Source organism: Musa acuminata, chromosome BXJ2-11 (genome assembly GCF_036884655.1).
Source record: "Musa acuminata AAA Group cultivar baxijiao chromosome BXJ2-11, Cavendish_Baxijiao_AAA, whole genome shotgun sequence".
Lineage (NCBI taxonomy): Eukaryota > Viridiplantae > Streptophyta > Magnoliopsida > Zingiberales > Musaceae > Musa > Musa acuminata.
The window spans coordinates 29918283-29935261 of record NC_088348.1 but is presented as its reverse complement, the minus strand read 5'-3'; the positions used below and the strand labels follow the sequence as shown (position 1 = coordinate 29935261).

General features: G+C 40.0%; 3 protein-coding genes across 4 annotated transcripts; 2 read left to right on the top strand and 1 right to left on the bottom strand.

Annotated features, from left to right (window-relative positions):
• The first annotated feature begins 5624 nt into the window (after positions 1 to 5624).
• LOC135626724 (ethylene-responsive transcription factor 2-like) lies at positions 5625 to 6711 on the top strand. Its single transcript, XM_065132280.1, has one exon. It carries the CDS (start codon positions 5696 to 5698, stop codon positions 6596 to 6598), a length of 903 nt encoding a protein of 300 aa, XP_064988352.1. The 5' UTR covers positions 5625 to 5695; the 3' UTR covers positions 6599 to 6711.
• Positions 6712 to 9295: 2584 nt separating this feature from the next.
• LOC103971999 (CBL-interacting protein kinase 1) lies at positions 9296 to 12788 on the top strand. 2 transcript variants are annotated; one of them, XM_009386182.3, is made up of 13 exons: positions 9296 to 9628; positions 9721 to 9783; positions 10513 to 10584; positions 10683 to 10790; positions 10874 to 10954; positions 11023 to 11076; positions 11172 to 11297; positions 11394 to 11606; positions 11686 to 11784; positions 11996 to 12112; positions 12196 to 12252; positions 12352 to 12426; positions 12527 to 12788. In XM_009386182.3, the coding sequence occupies exons 1-13, from the start codon at positions 9449 to 9451 to the stop codon at positions 12569 to 12571; spliced, it is 1290 nt and encodes a 429-aa protein (XP_009384457.2). In that variant the 5' UTR covers positions 9296 to 9448; the 3' UTR covers positions 12572 to 12788. The 2 variants fall into 2 exon arrangements, with proteins under 2 accessions (XP_009384457.2, XP_009384456.2); XM_009386181.3 differs by having other exon boundaries at positions 9304 to 9628; positions 12352 to 12616.
• A 93-nt stretch (positions 12789 to 12881) lies between these two features.
• Positions 12882 to 16841, bottom strand: LOC103971998 (pyruvate dehydrogenase (acetyl-transferring) kinase, mitochondrial). Its single transcript, XM_009386180.3, has 6 exons — positions 16454 to 16841; positions 15699 to 15954; positions 15383 to 15563; positions 14711 to 14858; positions 14188 to 14398; positions 12882 to 13272 (listed from the first exon to the last, which is right to left on the bottom strand). Exons 1-6 carry the CDS (start codon positions 16700 to 16702, stop codon positions 13214 to 13216), a joined length of 1104 nt encoding a protein of 367 aa, XP_009384455.2. The 5' UTR covers positions 16703 to 16841; the 3' UTR covers positions 12882 to 13213.
• Between the last annotated feature and the right edge of the window lie 138 nt (positions 16842 to 16979).

Here is a 16979-nt window from a genome sequence, read left to right as displayed (position 1 = left end):
TATTGGTTTTATTCTTTCCTAATATTTTATGAAATTTCACCTCGTGATCAAGTAATAGAAGCTACGGCGAAGGAGCCGTGAAGTCAAATCACACATCCTTATCCCCATTTGTCATCATTCGATATCATAATTCTAAAGCAATTGATTCAATAGTCAACGATCAACACCAAACTATACCATCAATAGTCAAGATGGACCTTCCCTTTTGACCCGCCACCCTCTCTCTCTCTCTTTTCTTTGAGATGAGCACTCGTTCTGATTCATTGGCAAGTATGACTTTGTATTTAATGGACATAAATGCATGCATGCATCACTAGAATTGTCTTCGATGACTACTAAATAGTCTTAGGATATTAGTGTTATGACTAGAGAAGGGCATCTCGTCTTGAATTGTCCATCGAAATGGACATTTAGGTGCGGGAGACTAAAATCTAAGATGCAATCTTTCACTAAATCTTGTCTTCTCTTTCACTAAAATATTCATTTAACTTTCTTAGATGTTGACATGCTAATTGACCACTCGATTCAAAGTTTTTATTTTTTGTCTTTATATATTTTCTTCTCAAAATGTGCTTGAGATTATCGTTGAGGCGAAGTCATTAATCCTATCAAATACATGATAAAATTTATGTTAAATGATATGATTACTATGAAACGAAGAAAGTTAACTAAGCGTATATCTTTCGCTAAATTTTGAAGAGAAAAAGATGCTTAAATTTATTTTAAAGATAAGTGATAGGTTTCGAGTTTTCAACACTTAATATATAAATTTGATATATTAATTTTTTTTAAAAAAATATTATTTAAAATTAAAAAATAATAAAATTAGTCTAATTCAAACTACACGCGACTAATATGATCGAAAAAGGAGAAAACCCTTAGGTTGTCATTCAAATCCAACACACTTCATTTGATTTTTATAGTCATCATAATATTTTATGTGATCAAATTAGGGGAAGGGGCCCACTTGCCATTGGTTGGGATTAGGGCAACCTCACCTTCACCCTCTAAGTAGGTGGCCAAATGGCCAAGCTAAGTTCCATCAACACCAACACTAATCCCTAAATATTGGGTTGTGACTTTTGAGCCTTACAATGACCACAAATACTTTTGATGTGTTCATATCATGACCTAATTCTACAACCTTTCGAATCGCTCGAGTGTAGGTAGGTTCATGAATCCGTTGACTTTTAGAGCACACACATGTATGATTTCAAACCCACCCAAGGTTGACCACCACGTGCAAATTAGGTCTTCAAACCTTTGACATATTCTCCTTGAGTGGATAACGTTGTGTTCTTGAGTCTTATCCCCTTTAAGTTTCTAGATCACTTGATTAAGTGGGATCGAGATCAATGACTTTTTATTTTTGGTCAATCGGAATGGAGAACGATCGATAGGATATATATCACGTCAGTTTTTATAGATCAATGCTACATCAACATTGTATGAAAAAGAAACATTTTTGTCATTAAACGATGATCATAACATACACTATACAAAACCAATATCTATAAATATATCCTTACTTTAAAGTTATAAAACAAATATAATTCTCTTTTTAGGTCTTTTTTCGTCTAGCGATTTGATTATGTTAATATTTTTTTATATCAACAGCTTGAGGTGAGATATAGATTACGAATATTTTTTTCTCTCAAATCATGACTCTTATATTTTTTATCTTTTAAATATAATATTTTTTATATTATATTATATTATAATATATATATATATATATATATATATATATATATATATATATATATATAAGAGAAAAAAACGGTTAGGAAACAAATCAAGATAAGCCACGTGGATCGATAAGAGGTGGGACCCACGATGCTGATGTGAATGCATGAAACATGCTTTGTCATCTGTAGATGACATGTCAGCTTTATAAATGATGATGAGATATGCTACATCTAATGAGAAAATATTTTCTTATTAAATGATGGTCATAAGATATATTCTCTAAATATATCCTTATTTTAAATTCATAAAATGAATATAATTCTCTTTGTGAGCATTTTATGCATGTAATGTATAGTGACTGGATTGGCAAAGGAATTTTTATATGAATAAATTGAAATTCCATATGAATTATGAATGTTTTCTGCATTGTATTCTCTAAATAATTTGGATTTCTTCTCACATCGGCTTGATGATCATAATCGATAATATCATGAATCTAATTTGACATGAGTATAAATTATTTTATTTAATTAAATATAAGTAGAATTATATATATATATATATATATATATATAGTAGAAATAGGAGGGGAGGGAGGAAAGAAGGAAAAGACGTCGCACGGACCACGGTTCCTAAACGAACCAAGCCAAGCCGCGTGGATCGGAGGAGGCGGGACCCACGACCACGACGGCGTCGACGCATGCACGAGACGAGGGGGCCCCACCGATTACGGGTGGGGAGGGTGGACCTTATCCTCGTCCAGGTACAACGCACGCCTCTTCCCTCGCCTTGCTCATCGCCGATTCCTCTGGTTCCACCCTTTCTGCTTTCTTGTTGCCTACACAAGTGCGGTGCACCTCCAAATGTGCAATACCTCCTCCTCTTCGTTCTTATATTCTTATTCCAAGCGATAAACTTCGTTCTTCCTCTTCTTCTTCTCCTTCGTCATCATCATCGTCATCCTCTGAATCTTCTATATTCGCTGGTTCCAGCGAAGCCTATTGAATTCACATTTCGTGCTTCACATGATACATCCTCTTTAGATAGGGTTGTCTATAAGATAAACAAAAAGAGTTTTGTTGTTTAAAGTATGTAATTTTTATATTTTAAAGTGATAAGAAAACTTAAAATTAGGGGTTTGAAATAAGTTGATGGCATGATGATAATTAATAGTTTTTAACTTTTTATAATATTTGATTGGAGAGTTGTTGGACAACCTTATAGTTACTGAATCAGCATAACTTGATACAATCTTAAGTGCATGGAATCGCGCATATGAATGTTTGAACTAGGATGGTCTGAGCTTCATCACCAGAATCGATTCAAAGTAGAGCAAGAAGTTTTTCTTTCTCTCATGTTGGGTTGTTGTTTTGTTATCGAGTTCCTACGCATAGGCCTAGATCAGAAAGAAGATTTCTAGACTCAACCCCTCTGAAGCTTAAGTCAATGTTGAGTGAAGTTAGAGGGAGTTGAGATATTCGAAATCCAACCCTTGATGCTGGTCAGAAGGTTGACTTTTATACCTACAAATGAAGGTTGGTTGTACATGATATGTTAATGGCTCTCGACTCCTCGAACGATCACTCATACATTATGTGTGGGCGTCGACCGACCTATATGGATCATCATCGTTTTGAGCTTTCCGGAGCGATCCTATACTATGCGGTATTATCTTGTATGAACGACACGGGAACAGGCGATCGTCCATCCATGTTCAAGATGTCATGTCGATGCAGTGCACCATGTCAATTCCGAGGCTCCGCATTAGTGTTGATGTGGCTGCTGATTGTTACTGTAAGGTAATACCAAAATATGTCCTATCAAAAAGATTTCTCATACGATTTTGAAAAAAAATGATGTGTAATATATTATAAAGAATGATATATGATGCTTAGAAAAGAGTACGGATTCTTGTAGATATGTGATAAATAATATCATGTTAAATTGTCAAAGTGTGATACATCATTTTCATTTACTGTTGGGTCACAGTGGATCTTTCTTTTTCTTGGACTAAAATTGTTGATTACGATATAAGAAATACCAATATGAATAAATATTATTATAAAATTAACATGATATATTTTCTCTCATATATAATAAATTATTTATTTATTATTAGGTCATAATGAATCATTCTCTTTTAATGGTTAGACATCAGAGATACTCGGCCGAAATTGTTAGACATCATAGATATCGAAATAAACAAATATTATTACAAAATTGACAAGATATATTTTCTCTCACACACACATATATATATATATATATATATATAATAAATTATTTATAAGCTAACTTGGATGTAGTAATGAGTTAGATATAGATAATCAATTAGCTTTTAATAGATTGAAAGTGCTAATTAGTAGTGTATTAATAACCAACCTACTAATGATCAACAACAACTCCTCCTTGTTAATTAGCTAAGTTCTTAGCCATTCACCACACTTCACATTGACATCAAGAAATGAAGTCTTTGTTTTGATCCATAGCTTCATGTTAGGATCAAAAATCTTTGTGAGTCACTTCATAAACGATCTACATCTTCATAGTCGTAGACAGCCACCAAAGTCCGTCACGTCATTCTCCTGCAAATCGATGAAACGTGTTCTTCACTCTATCTATGATGGCATGGCAATGCAACGCTCCCACCTCATGACAAACACAATATCTGGAAACAGGAATCATCCACAAAATGTGAACTTGGTGGGATCTTAGTTGCTCTATCGCATCAGCAAAATAGAACATGATAATACATTTCATGGACCCCAAAGTTTGGCGAGTGGGACTGTTCCGATCAGTATCGATAGCTTCAACTCTTTGATTGATGTCGATTTAGTGGAGAGAGAATGAGAGCCAAAGTGAGAATGAACGATACTTAATGATAGCAAACATGATTACGATCACTGCAACATTATTGCTGATTCCTTCATCATATGATAGATAACCTTTGGCCTCTCTTCACCAAAAGTGAAACACTTGGAATGCATGCTTTATATCAAATAATAATATGTACAAGTAATTTTTTTTTTTTTTTTGTTGTTGTGGAAAATATGTTCTATCAATTTAAAATAATATATACAAGTACATACTGATTTTTAAGATAATATAACAGTGAAATGGAAATTACAAGACCCCAAATAATTGGGAACAAATCATTCATTCTCTTGCATTATGTTAATATCATAAATAAATAAATAACAGTCGCATTACATTTGAAAATAAAAATCTGGATTTTTAATGGAAAATTTTGATTTTTTTTTTTGCTCAAATAAAAAATCTCTCACCTTTCGTATTTTAAATAAAAAAGCTTTGGAAGTACCTAAATCAAATCATCATCATTTTCTATTCTTATCAAATTAGACTAATTATATTTTTATCTCATATAATTAGTTACATTTAATATATTAAAATTTATATTTTTTTAAAAATTTTAATTTTATAAAACTATTTTTTAATAATATCTATAGATTTTAAAATTTTACTTTCATAAATATAATGATTTTAATATAATTTTTAAAAATATAAGGATGTTAAAGATAATTAATTACAGTGTTAATATGTAATTACACCGATCAAATTATAATAGCCGAAAACCATTAATGCAGCAGCGTATTCTTGCCAATCACCATCCGCACAATTAAATCGGCGAGTAATTGAGCGGCCCAGGATTCGCCAGGACCACCCGTGACGTCCGACCACCTCACCTGTGACGCCATCGCTCTTGACCTACCGGTTTTATGACGTCACCCGGTTCGAGTCGTAATTCTTTACATTTTATCGTGGCCTTCAAAAAACCAGATAATTCAAATAATAATAAAAAGAAAAAGGAAAGAGAAGGTTTCTGTCACGTGCTAAAACCCGGAAGCTTCAAGGAAGCACGAGGCCCTCTTTTCCTTCCACCCCGCTATATGAGCCTCCCACCTTCGCCTTCTTCCACTTCGCAAGCCGCTAAAGCTCACCGGTCGCCTCGTGATCAATCTCACTGAGCGGTCACCGCAAACGTAGCATGTCTCGCGCGGAGGAATTCGCCCTCCTCGAGGCGGTCCGCCACCACCTCCTCGTCGACGTCGACGACTCGAACCCCGACCCGAAGGTGTCCTCCTCGGCGAGGGCCTACTGCCGGAGTTCCAGCTTCGGGAGCCTCGTCGCCGACTTGTGGTCCGACGGGCTCCCCTTCCGCCTCGACGACTCCGACGACATGGTGGTCTACGGCGCCCTCCGCGACGCGTTCCACCACGGATGGCTCCCCTCCGGCGTCAAGCCGGAGCCCCCCGCCGAGGAGGAGGGGGTGCTGCCGCTGCCGCTGCCGCCGCCGCCGCCGCTGGCGGTCCAGGTGGGCCAGCAGCAGAAGCAGGCGCCGTTGAGGGCCGCGCCGGCGAAGGGGAAGCACTACCGGGGGGTGCGGCAGCGGCCGTGGGGGAAGTACGCGGCGGAGATCAGGGACCCGGCGAGGAACGGGGCGAGGGTGTGGCTGGGCACGTTCGAGACGGCGGAGGACGCGGCCCTCGCCTACGACCGCGCCGCCTACCGGATGCGGGGCTCCCGGGCCCTGCTCAACTTCCCGCTCCGGATCGGCTCCGAGGAGGCTGCGGCCAGGGCCACTTCCCCTGTGCCGTCCCCTTCGAAGCGAGCCTCTCCGGAGCCCAGCTCCTCCTACTCTTCCTCGACCTCGTCATCTTCCTACAGCTCCTCCGCCTCCTCCTCCTCCTCCTCCTCACCGAAGAGGAGGAAACGGGGGGAGGCCACGGACGCAGCCGCCCCCACTTCTCCTTCTACGGCGCCGGTTCTTTGTCCGGTTCCCGTGGCGGTTCAGGGACAGACCGGCCTGGGTTTCAGCAACAGGCCAGAAATCTTCCCGGCTGGTCCGGTCGCCCAACTGCCACATGCCGGTCAGCTCTTAGTTACCTGAAGGCACCACAGTAAAAGAAGACAGTGAGTGGGAGAAGTGCTCAAACCAGAGCTTTCAGTGCCTCAGAAGAAACTTTGGAGTGATCGATGCAAAATTTCTCGAGGTAAGAAAAATGCGATCATATGCACAAAGTTAGATGAGTAGGATAGAGAGACTAGTGGAAGAAGAGCTGCTTTTAAGCAGGCAGAGAGTCTAGTGGGTTGTGCGAGTGCGAATTGAGGGGTTTGTGGTGTGTGATTTGCTCTTCAATGTTGTCTACTGTGTATGTACAAAAGAATTCTAAGCAGTCAATCATCTTTATTCTTTCTAATGTTGTTTTTGCCTTGAATTGTAATGTCAAATGATCTGTCATCTGAGGATCTGATGTTTCTGAGTCTGAAAAGGAAAGCTGAACACAGATTAAGTTCTTTTGTATTTGGTGATCAACATATATTAAACAGAGGTAGTGCTTTATGCAGATCAAAAGCTATGGTGGAAGCCAACAGTATCAGCACTCATCCCACCTTGTCCTCGTTATCATCACCTCTACCTACTAATTCTTGGTTACAGATAATATATTGGCCTCATCCACTGACTCTCTGTTGGAGGAACAATAAATGCACCTCACATCCTTATCCTGCTAACCAAATCCAGTGTTAGAACACGTCTGCCACAGTCTAAGGGTGACCAGGTTCCATGTCCACAGATGGCATCGCAATTCTATAACACCAAGTTGGATGACACATCCATAGATCTTTAGAATCAGCAGAAGCCATCCTTCTGGAAGCACGGGAAGGATCAATGGCTTTCAACGGCACATTGACAGCACCACAGTCATGGCCACCTCTGTCAACAGATGGAAGTTTTGAGATATGAACACACGCAGCGACGAGAAGTCAACAACATTTCAGAAAAGAAAGATCAGTCGACGACAATTAACGCAGAACATAGTGTGACGCCAACGCCATGGGAGATGCTGTCAGACAAGTTCGTGCTCCATTGACGAAGACCACCTCAGGCGCACGAGGGAGAAAAGTATGAGACATACGTGAAGGTTCTTCTGACTTCTCGAACGAGCATTACGTCTCTGCACTAAAATATTCAAACAGAGATGACTGCTCTTTCACATCTGTCATGTTATGTCTGTTTGCCAACACCATGGACAGGGCAGGAGGAGGCAGGAAGCTTCCTCCTGAGACGAGGAATGGTTGCCGCTGCAACATCATTTGAGGTCAGCCATTGACCATCTAGAACAAGAGTTTCCTGAGTCAACAAGTCATGGTGGAACCTGCAAAGGTAGCTCGAAAGAAGCGTGCACCTGAAGTCAAAGAAGGTCTATTCTTCACCGGAAAGAAACTGAGCTCCATTCACACGAGACTTTTAGCTCGCTCACCAAGAAAAGAATCACAAACTATCTATTTATTCTTCCTTTTATAATTTCATCAAAAAAAAAATAAATAAAATAATTATGAGACTAATAATATATAATTTACATTATAGAGATGAAAATACTAAGATTTTAATTGATATGGATAGCAAAAAAAAAAATTTATTTATGAATAATTATATATTGCTTTGATATAGGATAAAACAAGAGAGAATCGTTTAGGATGAAATGGTATGAATACGTGCTTGTGCTTAGGATACGAAGACCTAAATTTTATTAATAAAAATAATTGATTTAAATTTAAATAATCTAAACTTAAATAAATATACGTAGCTAACCTCGAATAATTAAAAATTATGATTTTATTTTTATTATTGTATCAAAATAAAAAAAAGTTTGTGATTATAAATAGTAACCTGATTTAATTCTTACCCCATGTATTGCCTCATATAAGAGAAACTTCACTATCAACGCTTTGTTGTATCGTATCACTGAAATGAATGATAGGAAAGCTACTTGCAACTACAAACCATATGATCTCAGGGAACTTATAACCTGGAGATTTTAGATGGAGATATGAGATGGGTCAAGTTTTCTTTGTTGCCATCTATGTAGAGGAAGGTAAAATGACATTAACTGGTAAATATTTTGATCGAATTATAAATGATGATTATAAAATTATTTATATAGCTGTAGGGTTTCAATTATCTCATGTTGTATGAGAACGACATCCTCCTTGGAACACCATTTTTGGAACGAGAATCTTCCTCTTGCTAGCTAAGATTTGATCCACTTCCCAAATTAGGCCAATTCAATCATCCGTATCTTTGGAATTATTACAAATCTCTTCATATGTGCTTTCTATCTTTACATATAATCTACTTATATTACTTTCATGTTGATATGAATTCTACGTGTCAGATTTGATAGATACGACATGTACGTGAGAGGAAAGTTATTATTACGTGTATGTGAGAATATCCCATCTCCTTTCTCCTTCTCTCTTTGGTCCTCCTCGTCTCTACGTGCAAGCCGCAGCCAGTAACGAGCTCCACCCGAAGGACATGGTGGCAACACAGCCTTGCCAATAGTTACATGCTAAGTTTACATATATATGCCAAGATAAGAATAACGTTGACAGCAACACGCCCTTCTTCTTCTTCTTCTTCTTCTTCTTACATGCCTCGAGACAGGAGGCCATTGCGGTAAAAGCACACCCCCGTGATTGGTGCAACCTGCACCCTAATTACTCCATTTTTGCCTTCCTTGCAGGGTGAATAAATGCAGGTATTATTGAAGCTGCGAGGGGAAGGAAGGCCGTCTCCTCACCTCCCTTCCTCTCCTGTCCTCATGTATAACGAAGGGCCGCATCTCCAGCTCTGACCCCGTTCGCCTCCTTCTCCTCCGAGCTCCTTCTCCACAGCAAGAGAGGCACAAAGGAGGAGGGCCGCTGCCTGGGTGCGTGGAACAAGAAATATAAATAGATGGTGAGGGAAGGAGGAGAAGAGGGGGTGCGAGTGCTCGGGAAGTACGAGCTAGGGAGGACGCTGGGCGAGGGCAACTTCGGCAAGGTGAGGTACGCCAGGCACGTCGACTCCGGGCTGGCCTTCGCCGTCAAGATCCTCGACCGCAAGCGCATCCAGTCGCTCAAGATCGACGACCAGGTTGTTGCCTAAACATGCTTCTTCTGATGACCTCTCCTTCCGTTCTGTAGGCATACATGTGAAGTGAATTAACCATGCAAGAGATGCCACAGATCAAGAGGGAGATCGGCACGTTGAAGCTGTTGAAGCACCCCAACGTCGTCCGGTTACATGAGGTTGGTCGTCGTCGTCTTATTCTTCTTCTTCTTCCTCGCTCTCTCCTTCCATCTGACCATTGAGATTAATCCTCTCCGCGAGGAATTATTGCGCAAGATTATGTGATCCGTGCATTGGTTCGGCATTAGATGCCTCCATTCCTTCACAGACAATAACGCGCACGTCCTCATTCGTATCCATCCCGAGGTGGGTGGTCGACTCTCTTCCCGGAGCGGATTAACCGCGCGACGTGGGGCCCTTTTGGCCGACGGCTGACATGTCGTCCTGAACACCAGCCGCGCCCAATTATTTGTGGGTCTCACCGGCAGAGTGTTCCAATTTAATGAAATATTAAATTATATAATAATAGTATTTGTTCGTTATTTAACGTAATAAAAATTAGAAATAAGGAAAAAAGAACGATCGAGAATCCAATGCATGCCGATCATCCCCAGTGGGGCCCTCTCCAACTGACGACTCAACGCAAGATTCTGTCGGGTCCGTCCGTTCTGAACATGGAGTCCGGTGAGGCGACCTTCCTTCGGGAACTGCGACCACGTGAATCTTTGTCGTTAATGTTGTTGGATCGAATGACAGCAGTCTCAGTCTCCTTTCTTCAGAAAGAAGAAGGTGATGATGATGCAGAACAGGGCAATGGCACCTGGAAAAGGGATTGATATCTATGTCAAGATGAAGACTTCAAGTTGTTGATCGATGGTTCAACCCCTATGGATTGTGTTGTGTGGCAGGTATCAGCTAGCAAAACCAAGATTTACATGGTCCTCGAATACGTGAACGGCGGCGAACTGTTCGACAAAATTGTGAGGATCATGGACTTGACAAATCTTTTACATGTTGGTCGAATCGCTTTTGCATCAGCTCCTGTATGAGTTCTTGTTTTTGTTGTTTGATGTCGAAGGCATCAAAAGGTAAGCTTTCAGAAGGCGAAGGAAGGAAGCTCTTCCAGCAGTTGATCGATGGTGTTAGCCATTGTCATGATAAGGGAGTCTACCACAGAGATCTGAAGGTGATTAATCCCACTGTACTCGAGAAGTTTCATCGCTGATTCTTCTTTTGAGGTTTCTCGTTTCTTTTTTGCTTTGATTACAGCCGGAAAATGTGCTTGTGGATGCAAAAGGAAACATAAAGATATCTGATTTCGGCCTCAGTGCTCTACCTCAGCATCTCGGGGTATGTGATTCGAATCTCTCGATGACATCCTTCTTATTTTTGGCTCACCTGCGGATTCTGTGCATCAGAATGATGGATTGCTACACACAACATGTGGAAGCCCAAATTACATTGCTCCTGAGGTAACATAATGAATCTGCATCACTGTCTTCTACATACTCATGTTTCTTCTGCTGCTGGTTAGCTTGACAAGCTACTAATGGCAATGCTACCAAAGGTTCTCTGCAACCGAGGTTACGACGGTGCAAGGTCGGATATCTGGTCCTGCGGTGTCATTCTGTACGTGATTCTTACAGGGTGTCTTCCTTTCGATGACAGAAACTTCGCTGTTCTTTGCCAGAAGGTGCATAACTCTAATCTCGCAAGCATGGAATGAGATGCTATGATCAGTTCATGACCAGTTTGGTTCTTCACTGAGCTCGTCTCTGGTTTGGTGTAGATCTGTAGGGGAGATACCAAGATCCCCAGGTGGCTCTCTCCTGGAGCTCAAAACATGTTGAGGAGAATTCTTGATCCAAATCCTGTAACCCGGATCAATGTGGCTGGAATCAGAGCAGATGACTGGTTCAAGAAAGACTATTCTCCGGCTGTGCCATTCGACTACGACGACAACGATGATTCGAGCCTATATGGCTCTCTTCCGATTAAGGAGGTGGTGGTGAAGTTTGTGGGTACTTAAATTTGATGAATTCGGATATTAAAGATGGAACTGATCACTTGGTTTGTTGCAGCATAATGTGTTGGATGGAAATGGCACTTCACCTGTCAATGCATTTCAGCTGATTGGAATGTCTGCATCTCTTGATCTTTCTGGCTTCTTTGAGAACGAGGTAGAAGTGTCGGATGTTTTCCTCAGTCTCATACTCACTGCTCGACTAAATTTTACTCTGAGACTTGATGAACATGACAAGATCAACTTTCTGCATGCTAAAGTGGCCTTCATCTCATGTGTGATTGAAGTTCCACATATCAAACTTGTGCTCCATTGAGCTGTTATCATCTTGTGTAGAAGTGAGCACTGAAAAGATTTGGCATTTGCAGGATGTTTCCGAAAGGAAAATTAGGTTCACCTCGACGCATTCGCCAAAAGATTTGTCAGACAAGATTGTGGACATTGTCACAGAAATGGGGTTGGAGGCTCAGAAGGGACATGGCAAAGTGAGTAGACACAGATTTCTCTGATACATTCCATATCCAGATTGACACCCAAAAGATAAACCTACTTTGGTTTCTATTGACAGTTGAAAGTAGGAACAAAGTCCAAGGATTCAAAGAGTTCACTCTCTGCTGCTGCAGAGGTGATTTCCTTTTTCCTGTTCAATCTTTCTTTCCCATGTTCTTGATGAGTCTGTGCTAAGAATTCCTTCAGGCATTGATCTCATGTTTGTGGCATGCAGATCTTGAAGCTCAGCCCATCTCTGCATGTTGTGGAACTGAGAAGATTGGAAGGTGATTCTTCCTTGTATAGAAAGGTATCATGTCATGTCTCACTGAGGATTAAAGACCTCAAAGCTAAGCTGCTGTAGAATCCATCACTGGCATCTCAACATTTTTCTGCATTCATCCATGCAGATGTGTGCCAAGCTATCGGAAGAGCTGGGAGACGACTCTTGTTGAATTGTGGCACGGCATTAGGTGTAGGAATGATGTACAATGGGAATAAGGTGAAGTAATGTATAAATGGAATAAGGTTAAGTGTTGTACATAACGAGCATCCTTGGGAAAGAGCTGTTAAGCACATGTCGACAGGTTTTCCTGTTGATTTGGACCCCTTCTTGCAATGCCACAAATATAAATCATTTGAATGGAAATGAGAAGCTTCAGTTTCATTCAACTAGCACAGAATTCAAAGTGTTTTTCTTTTGCAATGATCAATGCTGACTTTGAGGTATGGAAATCATCTGCAATGCCACAAATATGAATCATCTGAATGCAAATGAGAAGCTTCAGTTTCATTCAACTAGCATAGAATTCACAGTTTTTTTCGTTTGCAATGTTCAATGCTGACTTTGAAGTACCGAAATAATCTGCAATGCCACAAATATGAATCATCTGAATGGATATGAGAAGCTTCAGTTTCATTCAACTAGCATAGATTTCAAAGTTTCTTTCCATATTTTTTTTTCTGCAATGATCGACGCTGACTTTGACGTGTGGAAATCATCTGCAAAATTCAAGCTTAAAGCACAGATCTACAGCCTTAGCTCTGCACAAGAGAGAATTGTAGCTTCTTATCAAGCATGAAAAATATTTAAGAACTTATGGCAGGGGTTCTTGTGAGTCGCCCAGTCGAGACAAATGAAGGTAGGCATCGGTTCCTGGAAACGCCAGTGCAAAAAATGACAAAAATGCATCAGAAAAATCCTAATTGTATTACAGGTTGTATGCGTCTAGCATATGAAGTGATACAGGGCTGAGAAAAATAGAAATGGTGCTATTGAATATGTTCGACAATGGAAAGGCTTCTTGCATCATTGATATTGGAAATTCCCAGCTCAATGTTCTATGTATAGGCAACACAAAAACCATCTCTTGAACATAAGAATAATATAATAAAAAGACAGGAGAAGAGAAAACAAAGAGGCTCAGTACATAAGACTATTCTAATCATTCGAGTATATCCACAACTTCCTTTTCCTTGCTTGATCAAGTGGCTATCAAATTGCAGAAAACCTATCAAATTGCAGCATAGCCTAAGTCACATTGGCTAAATTTCATAAAATTTCCCATTATTTTGTTCCTTGCATAAATCTTTTGTAACAAATACATCAAATATGTTTCCAGGTGATGCAATTAACTACACTAGTTTGACATTATTTTCAATTGTACAGTCTTATATTTTTCCAATCACATAGTTCAAGCTAACTGCCACAAACTCAATTTTGTTAGTTTTATCCAAATAATAAAGATGTAAAAAAGAAATCTGTATACTTTGATGGTTTTTATAGCAAAAAATGTGCATCATACATAAACCTACCAAATATGGTGCAGAAGTAACTTACTTTACAAGTCTCAAATAGAGAATCTTTTTTATGCAATACAATATCTGCTTAAGCTATATTTCTGTCATGAGGATTGATATAGTTTTGCATGAGATGACATGGAATTTGTGAGGTATATGCATGTATGCCAAGCAACATCTGGAAAAGAACATAGACATAATCATGGTGGACTACAAACAATGTCAAAGGAACTTGAATCAAGTATCAAGTCAAAACAAGAGTTGGACTTACCATATCCTTCCATGGAGATAATTTGCAGATCACCACCAAAATAACGAGCATAGAGACGACTAATTGGAAGTCCATAACCATAACCAGCCATGGTTACCCCATCTGAGATTCCTTCATAGTTCTCATCTAGTGGATTCTTTGCAGTACTATAGAGATATGTGAAGATCTTTGGAAGGCCACTTCTAGCTATACCACCCCCTTCATCTGATATCTGCCACAAATGATGAAAGATCATGATTCAAATTACAGTAGCGTTTATAGTTCAAACAATCCATTTCTTTAATCTAGGTAAACTCATATGACTACTTTCCTATATAAAAAATTCTGGAATCTGGAATACAGCTATATAAACATAGAATCATTACCTTGAAAAGAAAGAAAGACAAAGAATGTGGGGTAAGTAAATGAAAAATAATGGACAATTTTACTCAACTAGTTTTCTCCTGCCAGAAATTTCCTCGATATCAAGTTTGAACAAATAATCAACACTAATTACAGATATAAGCAACTATTAAAGGCAAACCTTTATTGTAACATCCTCTATCCCATCAGCAACAATAATTCTAACAGGAGGGACATCTTTGTCGGAATCCATGAAACGCTCTTGAACTGCACGCAAAGAGTTCTTTACCAGCTCAAAGACCATAAGGTGCAAATGTGATGGAACATACCTGTTTCAGAAAGAGAATCAGAAGAAAGAGAGCAATACTCGTAAGAACATAGAAAAGGTAAACATCACATGAAAAGAATATCAATTTTGCTTCATAAAACATAAAGATAAATGTGCTTCCACCTCTTTAAGGACAGTTCAAATGCTATTACAACACTGGGAATTGCACTTATGAAATTAGAACAACTTGCTTAGAAACTTCTGCAGCTTCTGTTTGTAGAAAGACAGAACAGGCAATTTAAGGATCCATATATCAAGGGAAGAGGCACGAAGATAGGAAGGAAAGAAGGGTGACAATGACAAGCAAAAGAAATGCAAGGGTAAGTAAAACAGGAAACAGGAAAACACCATTTAATTGTATAGATCTCTATCTTGATCCTGATCTTGGGGTCCTACATTCAACAGAAAATTCAAAAGCCAAGAATAAAAGAAGTCAATCATTTGAATTTGTTGCTTACCAATAAGCATATCACAAACAAGATACATTTATTGATCACATACAACAAATGTAAGAGAAACACTCACGGGAAGGTGAAATTTGGATCTCCATATATGTTAACGTCAGGAGCACTCCCATATTCTCGAAAGCAGAGACTGCGGGCGTCTTCACTAGCAGTTCGGGCAACTTGCATCGGAGAAAGTCTAGTGTTTATCTGACCAATACAACCTGGTTCTGGATCAGGATCATGCAAGGCCACATGCTGTCCTGAATTCCACAGAAATCAGAGGTATCATGCCACAAAACTTTGTCCTGAGTTTTTCTTTTGGCTGTATAAACAGAGCATAGTGGAATAATAAAGACTTGTGTCACTGAGAAAGTTAGAGAAGAATTTCCTCTGACCTATAAGCATGCGGATCCCAATTCTTGACATGTAAAAACGGCCAAGAAATCGATGGATCTCCTCCAGCTCTGACACGACCTTGCAGTTTATGTCTCTCTTTAGCTGCTGTACACCTAAAGCCATGGCTGGAACCACGTTGTTATGCCTCACCTTGATCATCTTTATCATTTGAGTGAAAGCTAATTCATCGTTGCTGTCCTTAACATCTGGAAAGGATCGGATATCGCGAAAAGATTCCAGATACCAATCTCTGACCTTTAAAAGGATAATTGAAATGTCAGCCTTCATGACTCTCCTACATCATGTTCAGTAGGAAACATACATTGTTGTTGATGGATTTGGTATTTGTATTATAGGAACTAAAAGGAAAAAAAAAAGAAAATATTAAATAAAAGATCAAATATTTACGATTGTGGAAATATTTTACTCCCAAAATCTATGAGAAGATAAATCTTGAGATGTCGAACCTAAAGAAAAAATGCGATGAAAATAGCCGAAAAAGGGGCAAAAGTCAAGATCAGGAGTGAGATTTTGGTTGATTTACTGTAAGTCTGCTACCTGCAAAAAAAAATCTGTCTTTTTAGGACCAAGTCTAAAGAAAGGGCAGATTCCCGACCACCGATACGTATTATGTCCGGAATTTCCATCAGAGATACCAGCTTTTTATTAGCCGATGGTGACACCAGATTGGGGATCGAGACCAGTAAACACATCTGCAGCCAGAATGGACACCGTACCAAGCACACGGAAGTACCTTCAAGACGGCGGGTTTCTGGGACAGGCCAAAGGGCAGTGACTCCAGCTCAATGGCCCTCCGGGCGATCCTCACGGGGAGCTCCTTGTGGAGGAACTGAGCGGAAAGGAGGAGGTTCTTCTCGGTGGGGCGAGCACCGAACTCCATCATGTACCGCAGGCTCACCCCGTTCTGCTTCATGGCTCCCCAGCGCTGCACCTCCTCGGCCAGCGCCTTGGAGGAGCACTCGGCCGCCTTCTTCACCGCCATGGCCACCAAGCTCAGGATCGACCCGAAGAGGAGGCGGCGGCAGGCGAAGCCATCGGCGAGTGGTACACAGGGAGAGCGAAAGCGAGAAAGCGATATTGGATTTATCTACGATATTGGCGCACGACTCCTAAACGGTCGCAACAACGCCCTCTCGGACGCGCTGAGTCATAACCATCATTCTGTGGACTCAATTGGTATTTCCTTTTCACACTCGATTCATTGAACCCTTCAGCTAATATTATTTATTATTATACGTCTCCTACATATAATACACATT